We start from the raw sequence: 19,644 nt of genomic DNA, 5'->3' as shown, positions 1-19,644 counted from the left end.
ATTTCTTAAATATCCAACCGTCTCTACATTTAATTGATTCATGGCTTTTCCTGATGTAAACGAAAATTGAACCTTCATAAGTGCATATAAGATGCTAGCAGTGAGTGAATGAGTTTATGCCCCACTCGGCAATACTTCCGTCTACATGGCAGAGGTCTGTAAATAATCAATTCTGGAACAGACAATCCAGTGATCAACACCATGAGCATCAATCTACACAACTGGGATACAATGACAGGTTTGAAACATGTCAATGGGATGGTGACCACCTCATAGTCACCTCTTACAAGAAGCATGTGTTGCTGAAAATCAGTTCTAACCCTGATCTTTACAGTTTAACATACCAGCAAGTATGGAATATAAGTTTGTTCTGTATTTGTTAAATGTCCTTTTCGCTGTTTGCTTTGACTCTTGGCCAGTGGTGAGCAGTCTTATGATACCCACATTATACTGGATAAATGACATACAAGCTTGTATACATAAAATGTTTATTTATGTACTCCAATCTTGGCAAGCCATTGAATACCTTGTCCCCTTTTCAACATAACTGTATCAGCATGCATTCACGCACACTGTTGAAATCCAAATGTACACATCAGAGAAATGATAAATCATCGGACACAGGTCAGTACAAACACATCCAACAGGGCATACAGACACTTGCAGATGGAGGCTTATGTCCATGTTGTCTCTTGTCCCCAGTGAATTAGTGACTTATATTTAACCCCTTTTTTGAAAAATACTTTAAACTGATCACTGATGGTCAACCGAATGGGGTGAATGTCTTAAAGTATAGCCTTTGGTGATATACCAAGCACCCAGAATAGGTCTGGTGTCAGTATGGCAATAAAAGCATATGAAAGGGATGACTGGGCTTTGGTATGCAGTTCACAACATATATAGGTAGCTCCACATTACTGTTCAAGCTCTGCTGTGCCTACCATAAATTTTGTCATTACCAGAGGATGAGGTTCTTACCTCACTCACACTTACTGTTTCACATGATTACATCTACACATTTCTCTTTTGTCCCAGTTCTTGAGTCAACAGGAACACATGAGAATACATGAGAAGAATATGGAGGATCTGGAACTCAGTTATTACGGCCATCTTTTCTCATTTCATGAAATTGACAAATTCTGACAGTAAGGTACATCACTGGTTCACCAGCTTTGGGATTCGATTCTTGTTTTTTTCACAAAACAGATATGGAAGGTACTTTGTTCTAATTACTTTATACACCATAATTTACACAAACAACAGACATACTGAATGTACAGATTGTCTATATACAATACAATATGGCTGACACACGACTGATCACGATGACAACTGATCCTGATTACAATGCAATGGCACTACATATATAGTTTACAAATAGATCTAAAAAATATAGTAATAACTCATAGGTAAGGATCATTTTATATTAATGACAGAAATTTGAAGTATTAAGGTAATATGAATATGAACTGACTACAATATATCACCTATGCCAATTTAGGTTATGGGTAGCTATCTACTGCTGAATCATGTCAACACAATTGAACCAAGAGCTAGATACATTCATGTGACAAATCAGTAAAGAATAAAGAGAAAAAGAAAATTCATGACATCTAAAGATTCACAAATCTGTAAGCTCTGCTGGTATTCTTTTCATTCCCACATTCAAATAGCACATGTGGTTTGCTATATATACTGATTTATGTATTAATACACTGATTTTAAAGATTAACATAAGGGGGATGGGGTATTTTATATTAAGTAATATACAGTAACATGACGAGAAAGAATGAATGTGAACTAAGTACAGTTACAATATCTAAGTCTCCCTACAGAAGTATCACAGTAAAATACCTCTACAAAGCCTTAGTGAAAACATCCCTAACTATTTGCCAGTCAGTGTGTCAGTCCTAACATAATGTGCCAGCTTCAGGAGACTATACAAAGAAAGCATGGCTGAGAACCATATCCAACTGGTAAAACCAACATGTGTATTCAGACAACGGCTATAATCAAGGTAATTTCAACTCAGGATTCAAACCACTGTCAATATCAAGAAGGAAAATACCTTTGAGAGGATGATACAACAAGTCAACAAAATGGCACAAAAAATGTCTGAGAAAAAAATACCAAGCCAAAAGCAAGACTAGTCATGAATATCAAATGTGTCTGTAAGTTGGATTTCTTCATGTTCTATCAGTCCCGCAAACTGCAATCATACACTTCAATCTGATTACAGTGCATCAGTAACAAAATCAGATCTTGAAAATACATTACCAAACATTCTCCACATTGCTGTGCACAGTAGAAATTTTTCTATCATCAAACATGTAAGCATGGGGTGTTGAGAAGAGTATGGTTTTGCTAGCAGATAAAACAAACGTCTCCTGGCGTTCTTTGTTACCGTCAGGAGACGTTTGTTTCTTGTGCCTGTTTGCCAACATGTGAAACTTGTTTTCAAATACCACTAATGTATCTGTGAAATAACTCGTAGTGGCAAATTCAACCACAACTGTTACTACTAGTATTCTCATGAGAGGCAACCAGCATTATAATGTTTTAAAAAATTTCAGATTGTTACTTAAACTGTAAATAGAAAAGAAAGTACATGAAAGAAAATTTATGTGTAAAAACGTAATGTTTATAGTGTTGAGATCACACACGAGTTCCCCCTGTGTCCTTGAGAATCAAACAGCTGACATTCCATCTTTTAGAGGGAGTATTGTGTCTATGACATTGCCATTGTCCTCATTAGACACTGCCCCAGGTATAGACCCTGTACAGGTAGGCATTACACAACATATATTATTACACTGTCTTATCTAACTGATGCCCTAGGCTGTATCATCAGTGACTCATCACAGTACCAGAGCTATTGTGACATCACAATAGAAAACCTTATTTTCGTAATTTCACTAGCTACAAACCTATAAGTTAGACGTTTTCATCAGTTTAATCAGTTATAATGTTTCGATTACTGACACATACAATGTTGTTTGAGTTTGTTTGTTGTTTTAATGCTATTGTTGCAGCAAAGTGAGGGTGGTGGTGTAATAGTGTCTCAACCAGACAATTCAGTGATTGAGATCATGAAGATTGATCAACAAAGAGGACTGATTTACAAAAAAAAGGATACAATGACATGCAATTGAGGAAGGCATTGAGTCTTGACCAACCAGTCCTTGTAGATGTCCTTTACAAGCAGATGGTTTGCTGGGGACCCATGCAAACTAAATATAATTCTTAAAAATATGTCACATATCCTATCTGGATGCTTCAGTAAGAATGACTGAAAAACAGTGTCAGTGAGTTTAGTTTTACGTTTCTATTAGCAATATTCCAGCAACATCATGGCAGTAGACACCATGGGTATATCCAAGGTACCAATGTGGAAACTAAACCAGGATCTTTGGCATGATGAACAAACACTGTAAGAAGGTGCTTGAGAAACTGATAACAGGCACACCGAAATACACTTGCTGTCAAGACTGCCCAAACACAAAGACAATGATATACAGTATATAGAAGACGGTGAACTGGTGATGAACAGGTGAAGACTGAAGCAGCACATGGTGTCACAAGCTAAATAGGCCTGGTACAACACCACAGCAAAATACACTGGGCACGGCTGGAACATTTGATTGAGAGAAGGTGGGAGGGGTGATATCGGTGCATCTGTACTCACAACATGATCTGACAATGCCCTAAGTACACTACTCCACTTCTGATAGGATACTTTCACCATGTCACCATACACAAAACATAATTTCTCAATATGTCAAGTTATTATTGGACAGAATTTTCAGTAAAACGCATTGTGTCTTCATACGTAACTGTCCCTATCAAAAGTTAAGAATATGTATGTGGTTTAGAAGATGATGAATGTCTCATGCGTAGTAGACTCAGTATCAGATACCAACTGTCCAAAGCACTAGGACATGGTCACAAAAATATCCTTGCCAGATATGATTACATCTTTCAAATGGTTTCTTGGAAACATATCTGTCTGACACTCTCTTTGGTATGTGATATACAGAGAATCTCACCCAAGTCTCAACAGATATCAAACATATCAACACAAGTTGAAGAAATATCCAATGCTTGCGTCTTTATCAAAGAGTGTTGATATAATTGATATCAGTAGACATGAGGGTCAGATTCTATTTATCATCCAAAATTATTCTTCATTAGTTTTCAATCAAAAATGTACATGTCTGAATACAGTACTGCCATTAGATCTGCAGTGCAGCAATGTCATAGCATTGTGATGTCATAAACTTCATGACGTCATAGCATTGTCAGGGCATTGTACAAAATCTAATGTGAAAAAGGTATCTCCACAGAGACATTGTCTGATGTCACACAAGCGATATCTCCTGTGGAGCACAGTTTTGGATGATAAAATTACAATACAAAATTTCACACACCTTAGGGATATTCAAGTATGACGGACAATCTTAAACTTTGTTAAGAAAATCTAGAGCATCAACTAGGGTTGTCAAGGTTACTGAATAAGGTGACTGCAATCGCTCCACTACATATAACAACTCCACTGAAGCCAGAGTTACTATGTCTCCAATGAAGAGTGAGTGAGTGGGTGAGTTTAGTTTTACCCCACACTAGGCAGTATTCCAGCCATATGACAGCCCTCCAGTGAAGAGTCGGCATGAATGTACTCCATGTTTCTAAACAGTTTTGAATAGGTCTAACTAATACCTAATAGAAATAACTATACCTTGCTAGTTCCGATACCTTACACACTTATATTTTTTTTCAGTTAATGGGCTGTTTCACCCATTCATGAACTAAAAAATTGACTCCGCACAAGGCCATATTGGTAACATACTTTTCTAGATGAGTTATTTCCTATTAATAATTTCACTTCATTCAGACAAACTGGTCAAAATTTGTTCCAGATTCATCACAATAAGCACATGAACAAAATCCAAACAATTGTAAAAAATATCAACAATTATAATTTCTCTCCAAAATATTTATATATTCAGTTTATAGAAGAAAACACTCAACCATAGGAAGAATTCATCCTACTGCTAGTGATGAAAGAGAGTGACCTTCAGCATCATGTCACATGCAACAGTCACATACTTGCACATGCCCATAATTTTCTGACCCAATTCAGAACCGATGTCAGTTATTCTAGAAATTACCCCTAATTTGTCTAACATCAAATTAGTCACGTAATGAAATACAACATTACTGACGCACAAATTCAATTTGATGTCATGTGCTCCAACAGAATGCAAGTCCACAGTCCATTTCCAATAAAACATAAATACGACTTTGTGTCAGGTGTCAGTTTCACTGGTATCCCTGGGGGTAGCCTGCCTGGGGGCGGGGGTACCCTGATGCATAGCCTCCTCTGTAAGGGTTTCCCCCTGCTGTAGGGCCGGGCCCAGAGGCTGGGGCATTGTACTGCTGAGGCTGCTGAAGAAAGAAAGTACAGTGTTAGGTTGCCAGGGAAACATTAGATAGAGGCTATGAAGAGCATCTCTGTAAGTTCTGTCATCTTTCAGATTACACATAATAACATAAGCCACATTTGACAACTTTCTAAATGGCAGGGCATATTTATAACATCTCTTTAGAAATGTCATGCTGGCACAATGGGTGTTACCAAACAAAAATTTAAATAGCTTTTGTGCAAGTGTGCCACCTGGTTTTAAAGGATGTAAGTTCTACAATCGAGGGTGTGTGGTATGTTCATGTTTCTCACTGCATTTACATCTTTGTGACAGACTTGTGAAAATGGCAAAATAATGATTCACATTGTTAAGCACATACAGGAAGTACCTTCTGAAGACATGGGAGTACTTCTACAAAATGGGAATACTACAGAAGAAACAGTTTAGGAAGTGAGTACCTGTTATAATGTATTTTACTGATGATGTTCTATGTAATGCAACTTGAAAACCCAAAGTTGTTTAAGCAATTTGACAGAGGCAGAGCCACCATATTTAATTTAAGGATCTTGGCCCTGATGAGAGCAGCCAACTTCATCACATGAACGTCTGTACATCTACCCAGGACTGCTACAACTGGAAAACATGTATCAACCAAGTCTGACCATCCAGTCAGTCCACTGTTGCCAGAAGCAATGAGTTTCTGAGGACCAATTCTAACCAGGAATTTCACAGATTTTTCAATGTAAATGGGGTGGTAGTGAAGTTTAGTGGTTTAACAGTTCGTCTTGTCACATCAAAGACCTTGTTGGATTCCCTAAATGGGTACAATATGTGAAGGCCATTCCTGGTATATCCCTCCCACCATGATAATGCTGGATTTTTGCTAAAAACAGCATAAAACCATTCTAACTCACCCATCGTACTAAAAGAAGCTAGGAACCCTTGTACGAAGGGTATGAGGTCGCTTGTCGCTCGAGTGAGTGAGTATTAGTTTTATGCAGCTTTTAGCAACATTCCAGCAATATCATGGAGGAGGACACCAGAAATGGGTTTCACAAAGAATCACATATTGTACCAATACAGGAACCCCGCTCTTCAGTGTGACCTGTTGCTTAAAGCACTGGTGCTGACAGTGATGACAGATTGCATGTTTATACAAGAAACTAAAACAAGAATGTACATAACATCAGCTCAAAGTGACCTCGCCTTATTGTCCACAATCAACATTATGTCAGTGTGTGTGTCTGTTAAAATTGAGTCTAGACCAGATAATCTAGTGATTGATATCACATGCACTGATCCACCCAACGACAAGTAATCAACCAGGTAACAGTAGTCTGGGCCCTGGTCCAAAAGCACTTGTAGCATGAATAGCTACCATATCAATTTAGTATATTGTTGGCTCTCAAAATTCATATCATAGTCACCTGAACATTATGTGCCCCGGGCCACCATTTGCATATTTTATTGACCTCTGACCACTCCAAAGTGTGAAAAAGGTCAGTAGAAGATACACTGAAACACTATTTGAACCATAGACCACAAGAGAATAAATTTCCTAAAGGGTGCCAATCCACTTGACAAAAGAGGAAACTGAAAGTAGAAATTTAACCAAAAAGATAAACAGAACTGTATATTAGGCAATGACTCAAGGAGCTGGTGAGCAAGAAAGTCTCTCTGAACTACAGGAAGTCAAGACCGTTTCACCATCCTTACATAATACACTTGCAGAACAAATACAGTGTGTGTGAAATGCATATTTGTCCAACAGGATTTTGTAATTAAAAACTGTTGATTTTTGTTAAATCTCAGTGATACACACTAATGTAATGATTCCAACAACAATCAATCTTTTCTTCTTATCAAAAACAGAATACATCTACTGAACCCAAAAGGGTGTGTTGCTGTAAATATGTTAAAAAATCTAACACATGTTTTGTAATTAGTTGTATCGGAGAATCTAAAATATACACAGAAACCTATTCATGTAGGAATTTTCTCTGTAAAATTGAAAGAAAAACAAATGCAGAAATGCAATTTTGGTTCTCTTGTATTGTTATGTCCCCTGTATCCAAGATTACGATAGAACAGACCACACTGGTTTGCTTTTCTGTTTGTGGTGCAACACCACACACAGAAAATTTTCTGCCTTTATGACAGTGGTCTTCGCCAAACAATCCTGTGACTAACTTTGTGATCCTGTTATCTGCCTTTACGACAAGCATGGTTTGCTGAACACCAATACTAAAACCAGATCTTCACTAGTAGTACATCATGTAAGCAGAAATAGCAGAAGACTCAAACACCTTGAACAAAATAAACCAGAAAACAATCACCATGAAATAAATGGCACCAGCTCTGGTTTACCTTCTTTCACCACTCAGATCCAAACAAGTGAAACTGTGATCAAAAGTCAAACTTTATTTGAGTATTTAGTAATTAGAAAATTGACTTGAACAAACAATTTTTATGGATATATTTCATCTAATCTTGTGTCATGGTACCAGAAATTGAACTGAAAAATTATGAGTGTCCTTTTACCACAAGCCAGCAAATAGAAAACAATTTCTGAAGGACGGATGAAAACCCCATCGACGAATCTCAGGAAGAACCAAACCAATCAAAGGGAGGTAATTCTAAATGAAGACTTCTGTTGTTCAGTTTTAATCAGATTAAATAAAAAAAAAAGGTGATGGCTTTGCACTTATTTCTTTAAAACGTTCCACAAAACTTAACCAAGCAAAAAATATAGACAACCCCTTTTGGACATCCACAAAAAAAACAACACAAGCTGAAGGATGGGGCCAAAATACTCTGTCAAAGCAGACTTGCAAACTAACCTGTCCTTGTTGATAGCTTTGCTGTGGCTGTCCATACATTTGCTGTTGTCCTGGCTGTGGCTGTTGTCCAGTTAATCCATAGGGTGCTGACTGAGGAGCTCCATAGCCAGGCTGTCCGGGCTGAGGCTGACCAGGCTGTGGATGTCCAGTCTGAGGCTGAGGTTGGGGTGGACCAGGCTGGGGTTGACCAGGCTGGTGTTGCCCTGGTTGGGGTTGTCCTGGCTGGGGTTGTTGGGGATTATACCCTGATTGTCCTTGTTGGTATTGAGCATATCCGACTAAAAAATTATTTTCAGTGGGTTTTATAAAACATAATTTTGCTGGTTGCTCATCAACAAAAGTTTTTCTTTAAACAAATGATCTATTTTGTTCAAAAGGAGTCAAATTATTTTGAGTGAGAGAGAGTTTTAAGCTGCTTTTAGCAATATTCTAGAAGCATCAAAGGGCTTCACACATGTGAGGAATCAGACCCGGGTCTTTGACATGACAAGTGAAAACTCTGACCACAAGGCTACCCCACCACTCCTCTACCATAAATAACACTAACACACAACACCTTCAGCAGATGATGATGAGGGAATGTATCTGCTGCTACAGAGTCCATACATGGATCCACACAGGTGCTATTGTTATTGACAGCTCATGGGCACAATGTGTGACGCCCATTTCTCGAGTTAACAGCCATGACATTGCTGGAATATCGCTATAAACGGCATAAACCCAACTCACTCACTGTTTATGGTAGAACAGTGTAGTATTTGTGCTACATTGTTTCTGGTTAGATTCAGAAGAGGGCTGTAGTCAGCTGTTTACTATACAGTTAAGACTTGTTAATCTGACATCATTTGGTGCACAGCAAACTGTCGGATTAACAAGGATGTCAGGTTATTGAATTCTGAGTGCAGATTATGTTCATGGTCAAATACAGGACAATCACAATTCAGATTAAATTAAGATCACACCTTTTGCAGCTACATGATATGTATGTCAAGATATCTGTGGATGCAAAAACTGACAAAGCAGAACTTTAGATCTAAGTGTCAACTTCGATGCAGATATCAGAACAGAACAGCTGTAGATTCAAGAGTATATCAATAAATTGATCTATTTCCAAAATTATTTTTGACTTCGACAAGAATTGAGTCTTTCCTGTTTCTTGAAGTAAACGTGCGGGGAAGGAGGCATTTTGTTGACAGTCGACTTGTCAGTCAATCAAACTGCTTGTTTTGATCACATGTTTATATTCATAAGGAGTATTCACTGTTTTCAAAACCAATTCCTTTTTTCATATAACATTTATGAAATCTTCATCAATGCTTGCCTCTAAACATAGGTCTACACAATAAAACGACAAAATGGCCAACCCACTGTAAAGTCAGGGTTATTGGAGCTGGAACGAAGGACAGTCGGATTAATGAGATCAAATTGTGTTTATTCAATTTGTTACCAACAAAACCATTGGATAAAGCCGATTGTTGGATAAATGGAGGTCTGTTTAATGAGAGTTGGGTGGCCAGATTTGTCTGGAAATTTCTCAGCCAGCTGTGGAATATTCCATTTCAAACTGATCCAGAGAGTTAGAGAAAGTTCTAAAGATTTTTGTTAGTATATGATGGGGCACCATTCATGCCTCAGCCATCTCACATTACATGCAGGTCAGCTGTTATGGTCATCATTAGAATTTTGATCCTGATAATTTTATATAATTAATTTTAGAATATTTACTATTAGGCTGATATTATCATCACTGTCGCAGTGGGCAAGCTGGCTAAAGTGCCAGACTAGTGATCCAGCGAAGTTGAGGTGTTGGGATCGAGTCCACCTCTGACTGTGTGTAAAAACCTTGGAGTCAACCCTGCGTGCAGACTCTTCCCTTGTTGTCACAATCCCTTGTGTACAGTACACAATAGTGTGCCTAAAACCCTAAAAGAACCCATGAATCTGTTTTTATATGACCAGATAGTGGCCAAATACCTAGTTGCGGGTGCAACAACAAGCAGTAAACTTGGACAAAGTACTGTGACTATGTGTCCAACCCACCCAGCTGAGAAAAGGTACCTCGATAGGATGAGACAACTACAAATAACTTGGTACGCCTGGAGGCAACAAGAGATTGACATCCAATGATTGAGGGAAATATGAGTTAGTGACTTGAGCATGCTCTAGTTGCCTGGATATGTGCGCTATATAAATATCCTATAACATATAACATTTATTGGGATAATGATGATAATCACTTCTTTGATACAATAATTCCATTGTATTTGTACTGCCATTATATTTTGTGCTGCCTTTGTAATTCCTCTGAAATAATTTACATTGACTTGTGAATTTAGTTCTTTTTAGAAAAGATTAGCTTACAATTCCCATTTCCATGTTGTCTGTTTTTTATGGACTGATTTCCAGTTTATGTATTGCTTTGACTAAGGAATCAACATTCATGTAACAAAAACGAGGGAGTTTGGTTTTATGATGCACCCAGCAATATTCCAGCTATATGGCAACGGTCTGTAAATAATCAAGTCGGGATGAGACAATCCAGTGGTCATCAGCATGAGCATCAATGTGCACTACTGGCAACCAATGACGTGTCCTGTTAGAGGCTCTTGCCTGGACCTTCACAGGTAATGTAACAAAAAGATCTGTTGTTCTCGTCAGATATAACCAACCTGCTCCTGGCTGTTGCTGTCCAGGCTGCTGGTGTCCAGACTGCTGGTGTCCAGGCTGTTGGTATCCCGGCTGCTGTGTTTGTGCTTGTTGCCCCTGTGTTTGACCAGGGAATGTTCCTGGTTGTCCTGGAAGCTGGTGCCCTCCTCCCTGCGACTGTTGTGAAGCAGGTGGTTGTTGGTACCCAGCCTGACCTGGGAAGGCCTGCTGAGGAGGCTGTTGTGGGAAAGACTGGGGTGATGGTGTTGGTTGCTGTTGTGGGGTACTGGGCTGTTGCTGCGTGGGTGTTCCTTGCTGTTGGCGTTTGTACTGGTTACTAGCTGATGATCCTACACTGGAAATACTGTCAGGTGTACCGGGACGATCATTTGTTGCTGGAATACAGAAAATATATTAAATTTCCCATTTGTGATCTCTTCCTAAGATCTTTGTTTTCTGCTAAACAACGCACTCAGCAATGTTCCAGCTATATGGTGGTCAAAAGACCTAATCTGTTTCTAAGATATTCATCTTACCTGAATGAGTGGCCTAATTCTGTTTTGAATAGTTCTTCACCGAGAGGTGTTCATAAGTTAATACAAGGAGCACCTTTGTTGGTTGCCATTTTCTCAAAATACCAATATCTAAGTTTCGAATAAAGTCTATATACATCAGTTCAGCTTTTCAAGATGCAACAGAATATTACCTTTGATTGTTACTGTATGTTCTATGTAATGTAAATCACAACTTTTCAAAGCCCTGGATACATCAGATATACAATGTTATCTGATAAATACAAAAAATATTGGGGACAAATTATTTTCAGAGAAACAAAGTATTTTCTTAAAATAAACCAAGCCTCACAAAACTGTTATACTGTCATTCCATAAACTGTTATACTGTCAGGTAAAACACTGTGTGGGTTGGAGAAATCTGAATAATCTCACTGACATCATCACGAGGATCATTATACGTTATCCGTGAAGATCTGGGGTAGAATAGGTCTTCAGCAATCCATGCCTGTCGTAAGAGGCAATCCGGTGGTCAGACTCACTGACTTGGTTGATAAATGTCATTGGTTCCCAACTTTGCAGATCGATGAGCATGCTGTTGATTACTGGACAGTCCAGATTCGATTATTTCCAGACCACCACCACATAGCTGAATATTGCTGAGTGCAGCATAAAACTCAACCCACTCACACACTCATTATATGTCATACATGTCATGAAGGCTACCATACAGCCATTAAGGTCTCAAGGCTACTGCAAACGCAAATTGCTCGTTACACTTGTCCAGAAATTCTCCTGACAAAACAAACCAACTTACAATCACTTGTAATGCCGAATGATGACATAACCTTGTTCTGTGTGCTCTCCTCCACAGACCTCTGTGATGACAAGGGGTCAAACTCCTTGCTGCTGGCTACCTGCACAGGCCGCTGGAACCCTCCACCCCCAGAGGTACCTTTCTTGGACGGACTTGGCCCCAAACCAGATCCTTTAGGGACAGAAATATGCTAAACTGCTAATAATCCATCCACAAAAACCATGTCTCCAGTCCATTATAATATATACCACAGATACTCTAGATCCATTTGTCCGCATGGTTTTCTTTTGGATAATATAGATATCAAACAAAAATTACTCACTGTGAGTAAAGTTTGGTTTTATGTGAGATAGGACTTGTATAGGCGGCAATGTCACTTTCGAAAAACAAGTTTTATGCAAATGGTTCCAGAGTATTCATTCATTTTTTGACAGGTGAGATAATACATCATATCAAGGAAGCTTGCAGATTAATTCTTCAACTAAAGTCATTAAACGTCATACTGCTATAAAATAATCTAATTGTTTTTATTGTTAATCATCAATATCCATATATAAAAACTGTTTTATTACACTCCTAACCGATTTGATCTGACTTTACACCAGAATACAAGGATGTCCTCGTTTGAACTCTGGTATCAATAACCACATTTTACAGTAAGCCAATTTTTCACTGATAATGAAAATATTCACATTTGCAAAAAATCTTCATAAATATGCAACTCAAAAAATTAGTGTCATTCATGTAAATAAACACAACAAACATCCATGCAAGCATACTGGATAAAAATTAGTACCACTATGGATAAAACCATGCATGTGATGCACGAATTTTAATTCTCCACATCCACAAGAAGAATTGAGGTGCCTAATTATTACTTTTCAGTATTCATAGGGTCTGTGTGTGGATCAGTTTTCATTTAATACCTTCATTATGAGTAGAATGTACAGTAATGCCCAAACCCCTGAATATTTTGTTTCATTTTATCTTTTTAACTGGCAACATATTTCAGGAATTCTAGGAAACCATCAACTAAGATTTTTTGTAGAAATAACCAATGTCAGATGTTTACCCTCACCAAGCCTGACAGGTGTGTCATAAATAAAAAGACTGGATTTAAATATGAGAGAAAATAAAAAATACATGTAATCAAGGTGCTAGAGCTATCAGATATAAGGCAACCTTGTGAACCTGTTATCTGGACAGGATACAACACATGCAGTGATATAATTTGATTATTGATTATTGATTTCTCTAACACAATGCCGGCATTGTTCCACGTGCTGGTGTATACTGTACTCCGTCAAACATCAAAGGAGCACCTGTTACAGGTGTCCATTTCAATCATGGTGACATGACACTTGTGGACTTGCTCATGTCTTTATGGAAATATTTATCAGCTTAAATCATAATTATTAGACAGTGTAGTTAACGAAAACAAGTTGTCCCCATATTGCCTGAATTATTATCCATATATCTAGACTTGCCCAATAGGAAGACAGAACTGCTACACATCCAAGGACTTACCACTCAAAGAAAGAAAGGCCATGACACTTGGAACATGTGCAAATTGATGTAGCCTCACTGATACCTCTGAACTATCTAGGTCTAAGTTATGATATCAGGCTAAATCTCACATTAGCTATGAAAAAGTGTTTCTGAGACATAACAGTGATTTATAAACTAAGATGTATTTGAAAAACAAAACAAAACCAACATTGCTTTTTACGGCTTATTTATGAAGTCCTCATATTCATATCTTGAAAAATATTATATTATTATATTTCTGGTGAACTAATATACCATTAATCTGAATTAGATCATGTTATAAAAGAATTACAAATCACCACTGCAAAACTGGTAGCAATGCAAACAGAAAGTGTGTCAGACATGAAGAAAGCAAGATAGCAATATTGCCTACTGTATTTCTGTGAAGTCATTTCTTAAACTGTATCAGATAAAATTGTGAGGAAAAGTCAGATAAATAATTGAATTACATCTGAGAATGAATGACACAGATTTGACTACGGATAATGGATTTGACCATCAAGATCTCCTTGAATGTTTGACTGAGCACCATCCATATCGTGTACACAACACTGACAAAAGCATGCCACATGCTGCATAGTGTAAATGCCAGTGCAGGGTATTTAGTAAAAGAAGTAACTCAAAACTGCACTGGAATCCTTGTAGGAGAAGTGACTAAGCTGGGATTAATCCCACAATTTGGACAACTGGCCAAATATCATTGAAAACAAACCTTTTCAATATTTAACAAACTTTATGGTTCACAACAACTTTCATTTTGTGAGTGAAACATTTTGATACAGATTCTTGTGACAATGGTATGAGAATCAAAACGTTGCAGTCATAAAAGAAAAGAAGTTGTTACTAGTTGTTCAATAATGGTTGTTCAATAATGAGAAGGCACATGAACTTCGAAATGCCACTTTCTATTACACTTCAAAATGTGATTGAGAAGATCAGTCATTTAGAAATAAAAGTTACGAACAGCAATACCATCCTCACTTGACCTAGTGCTAAATACAAACATTTCCTTTCCATCCAGAAAACTGAGACAGAGAAATCAAATTAATGCATCGTATAAATCTTGACACAAAATATATATTTCATAAATATCCAGCAAAAATCAGAAAAACAGTACAAAACTAGGATACTAGACAAGATGATAACACATCAATGCAAAAGGAGACAGAACCCAGTTTTGAACTGGTCAGTATTTGAGCCACTAGTTAGACGGTGTTAGTGCTAGCTACCATCGAGTGTGTCACAGGTACTTGAAGGTGCAGGCGTTGGCTCAAGGCGGTCAAGGATTCGGTTCACTCTGTCACGAATCTGCTGAAGTTCTTTCCGTAAAAGTTTAACTTCATCTGTCTCCAAGGGCTTGGGTTGGCCATTAACTAGAAGACACATAGCGAAGATTTTAAGTTTTCTGTAGAGAAGTGTTGGCAACAAAACATCATTATTTCTACATCTTGGTGCACCAGACACTTTGACACAATAACCGAATGGCAAAACAAGACTATTTATGCAATTCGATTGATTCCTAATCTAACGTGCAGGTATGTTCCGCTGATACGTCACAAAGGTTGTTTCAAGCAGTGAGGTTAGAATTTTGCTGCTGCAATATGTAACAAGCTTGAAGGGGAATCAGTTCACTTTTAATACTAACAACCCTAACTTTGGATCTTCATCATCTGTCATGCGCTTCATCACTTCTTCTTGGAGACAGAATGTTATTATTGTTTACATCCTTGAAGCACTCTTGAGTTGCACAGTGAACAAAATGTATCCTTAAGATATTTTTTATGAAAAACATATCAAACAAACACTTAATTGGACTTACCAAATAATGTAATTTTAAGTATTCGACTACACTGAATGGCAAAGGAGAGGTCTGAACTGTCAAATATTGTAATCAAATCCCCATCTGAAAAATCAAAATACAAACATTATCTACAATAATGACTCTGACTCTGAGAGACATCACTGTGACAGTCTAAACAATGTCATGACATTTTTGTCACTTTTGTTTAACAGTTCATCTTGATTCACATCACATTACATTGATCAAAGAGTATAAAGTACTATTCATAGCAGTTCTTTAAGTATTCAAGGGAAATACTCTACATCAAGTCTACAACGTAACAGTCTTGGACAAAAAAATGACCACTGCATGGCCACATGACCAGTCTTTCACATAATGAAACAGCACATATAATGATGATTATGTATGTTTCAGATTCAAATATTCAAATGAACTGACGTATTGAAAGGTGTTTGAGCCCACCAGTTATTATGGTGAATTTACTGCTTATCACCACCCGACACTTGTTTACCTTCGTCCTTATATTTAACAATGATGTCATCGTTGCTGTTGAGTTTTCCACGATAGACACGCTGCATCATAACAAGGAGTTCATCATATGTGATGTCCTCATTGTGTATAGGGATACGTCGGATGTCTTCACCAAGCTGAACTTTGATGATCAGCTTCCCACTGAGGTCCAGCTGTGGGTCAAGATTGTTCTGCATGGCCACCTATATCTGCCCATATACAAGCAGCATGGACAAAATATACAATGCAAAGTTTTTCATCATATTAATCAAATACGAATCACATCTGACATGTATGCAATCTGACTGCGAGTCAGGTCTCATACTTACAGCCTTAAGGTTAGCTACGAAAACTATAATAGAAGTAGCCATGAATTCTATTCGCCAAACCTAGGCCAACCAGTTGCCTCCCTTTGATGCAACCTAATAACTTTATTTGTAACTAACAGCTTGTAAGATTGAATTGCTTTGGTTTGGTCTATTTTGCACCACTGACTTTTTGTGCAGTCAATACTATACAATCAGAGACTATATATACAGTCAACACCTGGTTTTAGAGACACAAAAGTGGCAATACTGATTGATGTTTCGACTGTACTATGGCCACTGCTGTCAAATGTGGCAGAAAATTTGCTAAGAGTTTGATTTTTACGCAGCCTACTTTAACTTTACATGTTTAGGCTGAAAAAACTGTTGGCAAAGTGAGAATAATGTAACACTTCATGTTCCTAACTTTTCCTAGTATTTCTATGTCAGGGGTTCAAAACTGCTTTTAAAAGCCACTTGCCACCAGAAAGTAAGTTGTCCTGACTAATTTACCACTTGCCCTGATGTTTATGACATGATCATGATGAAGAAATTATGAAAATAAATCAACATGGCACTTGATGTTAATGTTTAGTGGACTATTTAGTGAGATGTGATTAATAGCAAAGAAAGGTAACTTTACTTTATTATTATTGTGGGCTCCTTGTTGTGAAATTTAATAGCTACAAATTGAGCAGATATGAAATGAAATCTAAGCTTATTTGCAGTGTGAAAACGTAAGCAGAAATTATCTAGTAGCCTCATGAACGAGTGATACCATACTTGACTGCCCGAAATGAAAACTGACTTGCCCCGGGGAGACTTAAATGTTTCAGAATGAAAAAAAGTTATAATTCTCTCACACAATATGCAAATTTAGAACTTCATTAACAGTCTGCGGAAAGAGTTCCGCACGTACCCAACTCTTTTGGGATGGTAAATCTGCTGCAGGGAAGTTCTTCACTGGGGTAGTATTCCAACACTGACATAAATTCACTGATTTTTTTAACCTGTCCTAGTTTATTGAATGTACATTTACTAAAGTTTATTGAATGTATATTTACTAAAAATACATTCAATAAACTAGAACAGGTTGAGAAAAAAAATTAGGATGAGCTATGCATGTCAGTTCTCATTTTGGATTTTGATGTGAGTGATGAACTCTTACCAAGATATTTTCAGTTCTTAAACCAAAACAAAATTTAAGTCAGCATTATAACTACTGCGTCGTGTAAGATGCACGCGCAGTCTTATTCGATAAACACACAACTGCCGGAAATGTACTGACGTTGACGCCGGCTACTGGCTCAATACCAATGTCCTATTCGCATCACTGTCGGTTTGTTTAGCTCAAAAGCAAACTGTGGCTAGATGGGTTTTTTGTTTGTCTACACGTAATCAACCCTTATGATTTAAAAAATTAATGATTCAAACTTACAGTAGTTTGGCAACAAGTCACGAGAAATCGAGTCAGTCTTGTCTGTGCGTCTCGATGTGGCAGACCACTTACAACACTACACGAGACACTTGCAACAATAACAAATTGTCATCGAGAGTTACTTCCCCTTACTGATGGCTGCAAAACCCTCAAGATTTTACGGACGCTTTTAGTAATGTAGAGAGGACAACGACCCCTAGAGCCTTCGGAACAGACTTTATTTGAGAAATGGGCAAGACCATTTTTCAATACAGATTATTATGAAAAATTTACACGTATGCACATGAATGAGAACTAAACCTTACCCGTTTCTAACACAGCAACTTCGGGAAAGAAAGTCTTTCCAGAAAGCTTACAGCTAAAAGGTTAAGTCTTGGACCCTAGCTCATATTCTTGGGAGATATTTACAGAAATACTACAAATATATGTTTCGCTTAGTTACCAGACGTATCTGGAAGTGTATGTTTTACACACAGATCACTCGTCCTCTTAATATGTTTTCTCACGAAATCGGAAATGCTGAGAATCTAAAACGTGAACATGTGAGATGTGAAAAAAAAACCAAAACCAAAAGAAAAACAAACAAACAAAAAACAACAACAAAACACAAAAAAACCCACAAAAACACACACCAAAAATCCCCCCAAAACAAACAAACAAACATAAACAAACAAAAAACAGTTGTCTTTCATTTGAAAACATGTAGTGATTTTTAAGTCAGTATTATCCTAGCATTACACACTATTAAGCACAATTTCATTTCATTTCCAGTAGTAGAAGAAATGGTTGGAAAAACGTGAAGGAAACGGGGAAATAATGTGATGAGGTTACACCATGATGTCGTTGATTACCCAAACAGATATTGAATTCTCGAGTGAAAAGCTTTATATATCAAAGATATAAAGACATATTCGATCAGGGACTAGACAGTGTTCGATATCATGAGCAACGCTCCATCAGTCACCGAGCTTGACCGCCCAATTTTGCCACTATCAAACAGTGACGTATGCATTCTTTTCCCTGGGGATTCACATCCCTACTCCGTCGGCCCTGGGCAGGCGATCTTATAAGACTGTGAAAATTATGACCATATGTCAATGAAACATTAATGATAACCTTTATGTGAGAGATTTTAATTTTACTAAGCCTTTAACAACATTCCAGCAATATCAGGGCGGAGAACACCATAAATGGGCTTGTTTCTTCGGCAGTATTGGTGGACGCAAGTGGCCCAATCCTCTTGACCGTGGCAATTGTCTGTGCAGAGCTGTTTCTCTGGGCTCAATAGAAAGCTGTGACTGTGAGTTCGAATCTGTTCTATGTTTCTTTGTTTCGTGAGTTCCAACACAAGTTTGCCGCCCGTATTGCTTACACGTTTTTTGAGAGTCTGGGCCTAGATTAAATTAATGTTAAATTAATGCGACTATCGTAGCGCTAAGAGAGCTTCGAAAATCTAGGCCCTGGTTCCCGGGGTCTGTTGCGCTACGTGTCGAAGCGCATTTTCACAGCTGAAGAGAAAACAGCACAAATATTAATGTAAATACCTTTATAACTTCACAACGCGCCCCTTTCTTATGAATCACAAATCTCACCCAATGCTGATCTAACACGTTATATAGTACTATTGGCATTAACACAAGCAAGCCACACTTACTGATGAGTTAAACTGATTTCAAATTTTTGTAATTTGCATATGATTGATTTCAGTTTAACGATAACTTGGACAACATTTAGATATTATCACAACGTGTCCGGTGATATCTGTTTACGTTCCATTAGAGTAAGGTTGCAACTTTCATGAAAT

At 37.7% G+C, this 19,644-nt stretch overlaps 1 protein-coding gene across 4 annotated transcripts; it reads right to left on the bottom strand.

Annotated features, from left to right (window-relative positions):
• Window positions 1–474: 474 nt before the first annotated feature.
• On the bottom strand, window positions 475–17,918 carry LOC137286172 (protein TFG-like). Of its 4 annotated transcripts, none has more exons than XM_067817855.1 (8): window positions 17,841–17,918; window positions 16,099–16,306; window positions 15,606–15,689; window positions 15,016–15,159; window positions 12,239–12,409; window positions 10,933–11,304; window positions 8,264–8,541; window positions 475–5,445 (listed from the first exon to the last, which is right to left on the bottom strand). In XM_067817855.1, the coding sequence occupies exons 2-8, from the start codon at window positions 16,292–16,294 to the stop codon at window positions 5,320–5,322; spliced, it is 1,371 nt and encodes a 456-aa protein (XP_067673956.1). In that variant the 5' UTR covers window positions 16,295–16,306; window positions 17,841–17,918; the 3' UTR covers window positions 475–5,319. The 4 variants fall into 4 exon arrangements, with proteins under 4 accessions (XP_067673956.1, XP_067673960.1, XP_067673957.1 ...); XM_067817859.1 differs by having other exon boundaries at window positions 1,220–5,442; window positions 15,037–15,159; XM_067817856.1 differs by having other exon boundaries at window positions 5,240–5,442.
• Window positions 17,919–19,644: the final 1,726 nt, after the last annotated feature.

The sequence above is a fragment of the Haliotis asinina genome, chromosome 6, assembly GCF_037392515.1.
Source record: "Haliotis asinina isolate JCU_RB_2024 chromosome 6, JCU_Hal_asi_v2, whole genome shotgun sequence".
Lineage (NCBI taxonomy): Eukaryota > Metazoa > Mollusca > Gastropoda > Lepetellida > Haliotidae > Haliotis > Haliotis asinina.
This window is presented reverse-complemented; position numbering and strand designations above follow the sequence as displayed.

What these genes read in the sequence shown, in the direction of transcription:
- LOC137286172 (XM_067817855.1), bottom strand. Translation starts at nt 16,294, where the DNA reads ATGCAGAACAATCTTGACCCACAGCTGGACCTCAGTGGGAAGCTGATC. An exon ending in TGTTAAATATAAGGACGAAG is followed by an intron (nt 15,690 to 16,098) that starts GTAAACAAGTGT and finishes TTGATTTTTCAG; the next exon opens with ATGGGGATTTGATTACAATA. An exon ending in TACCTGTGACACACTCGATG is followed by an intron (nt 12,410 to 15,015) that starts GTAGCTAGCACT and finishes CTGTCCCTAAAG; the next exon opens with GATCTGGTTTGGGGCCAAGT.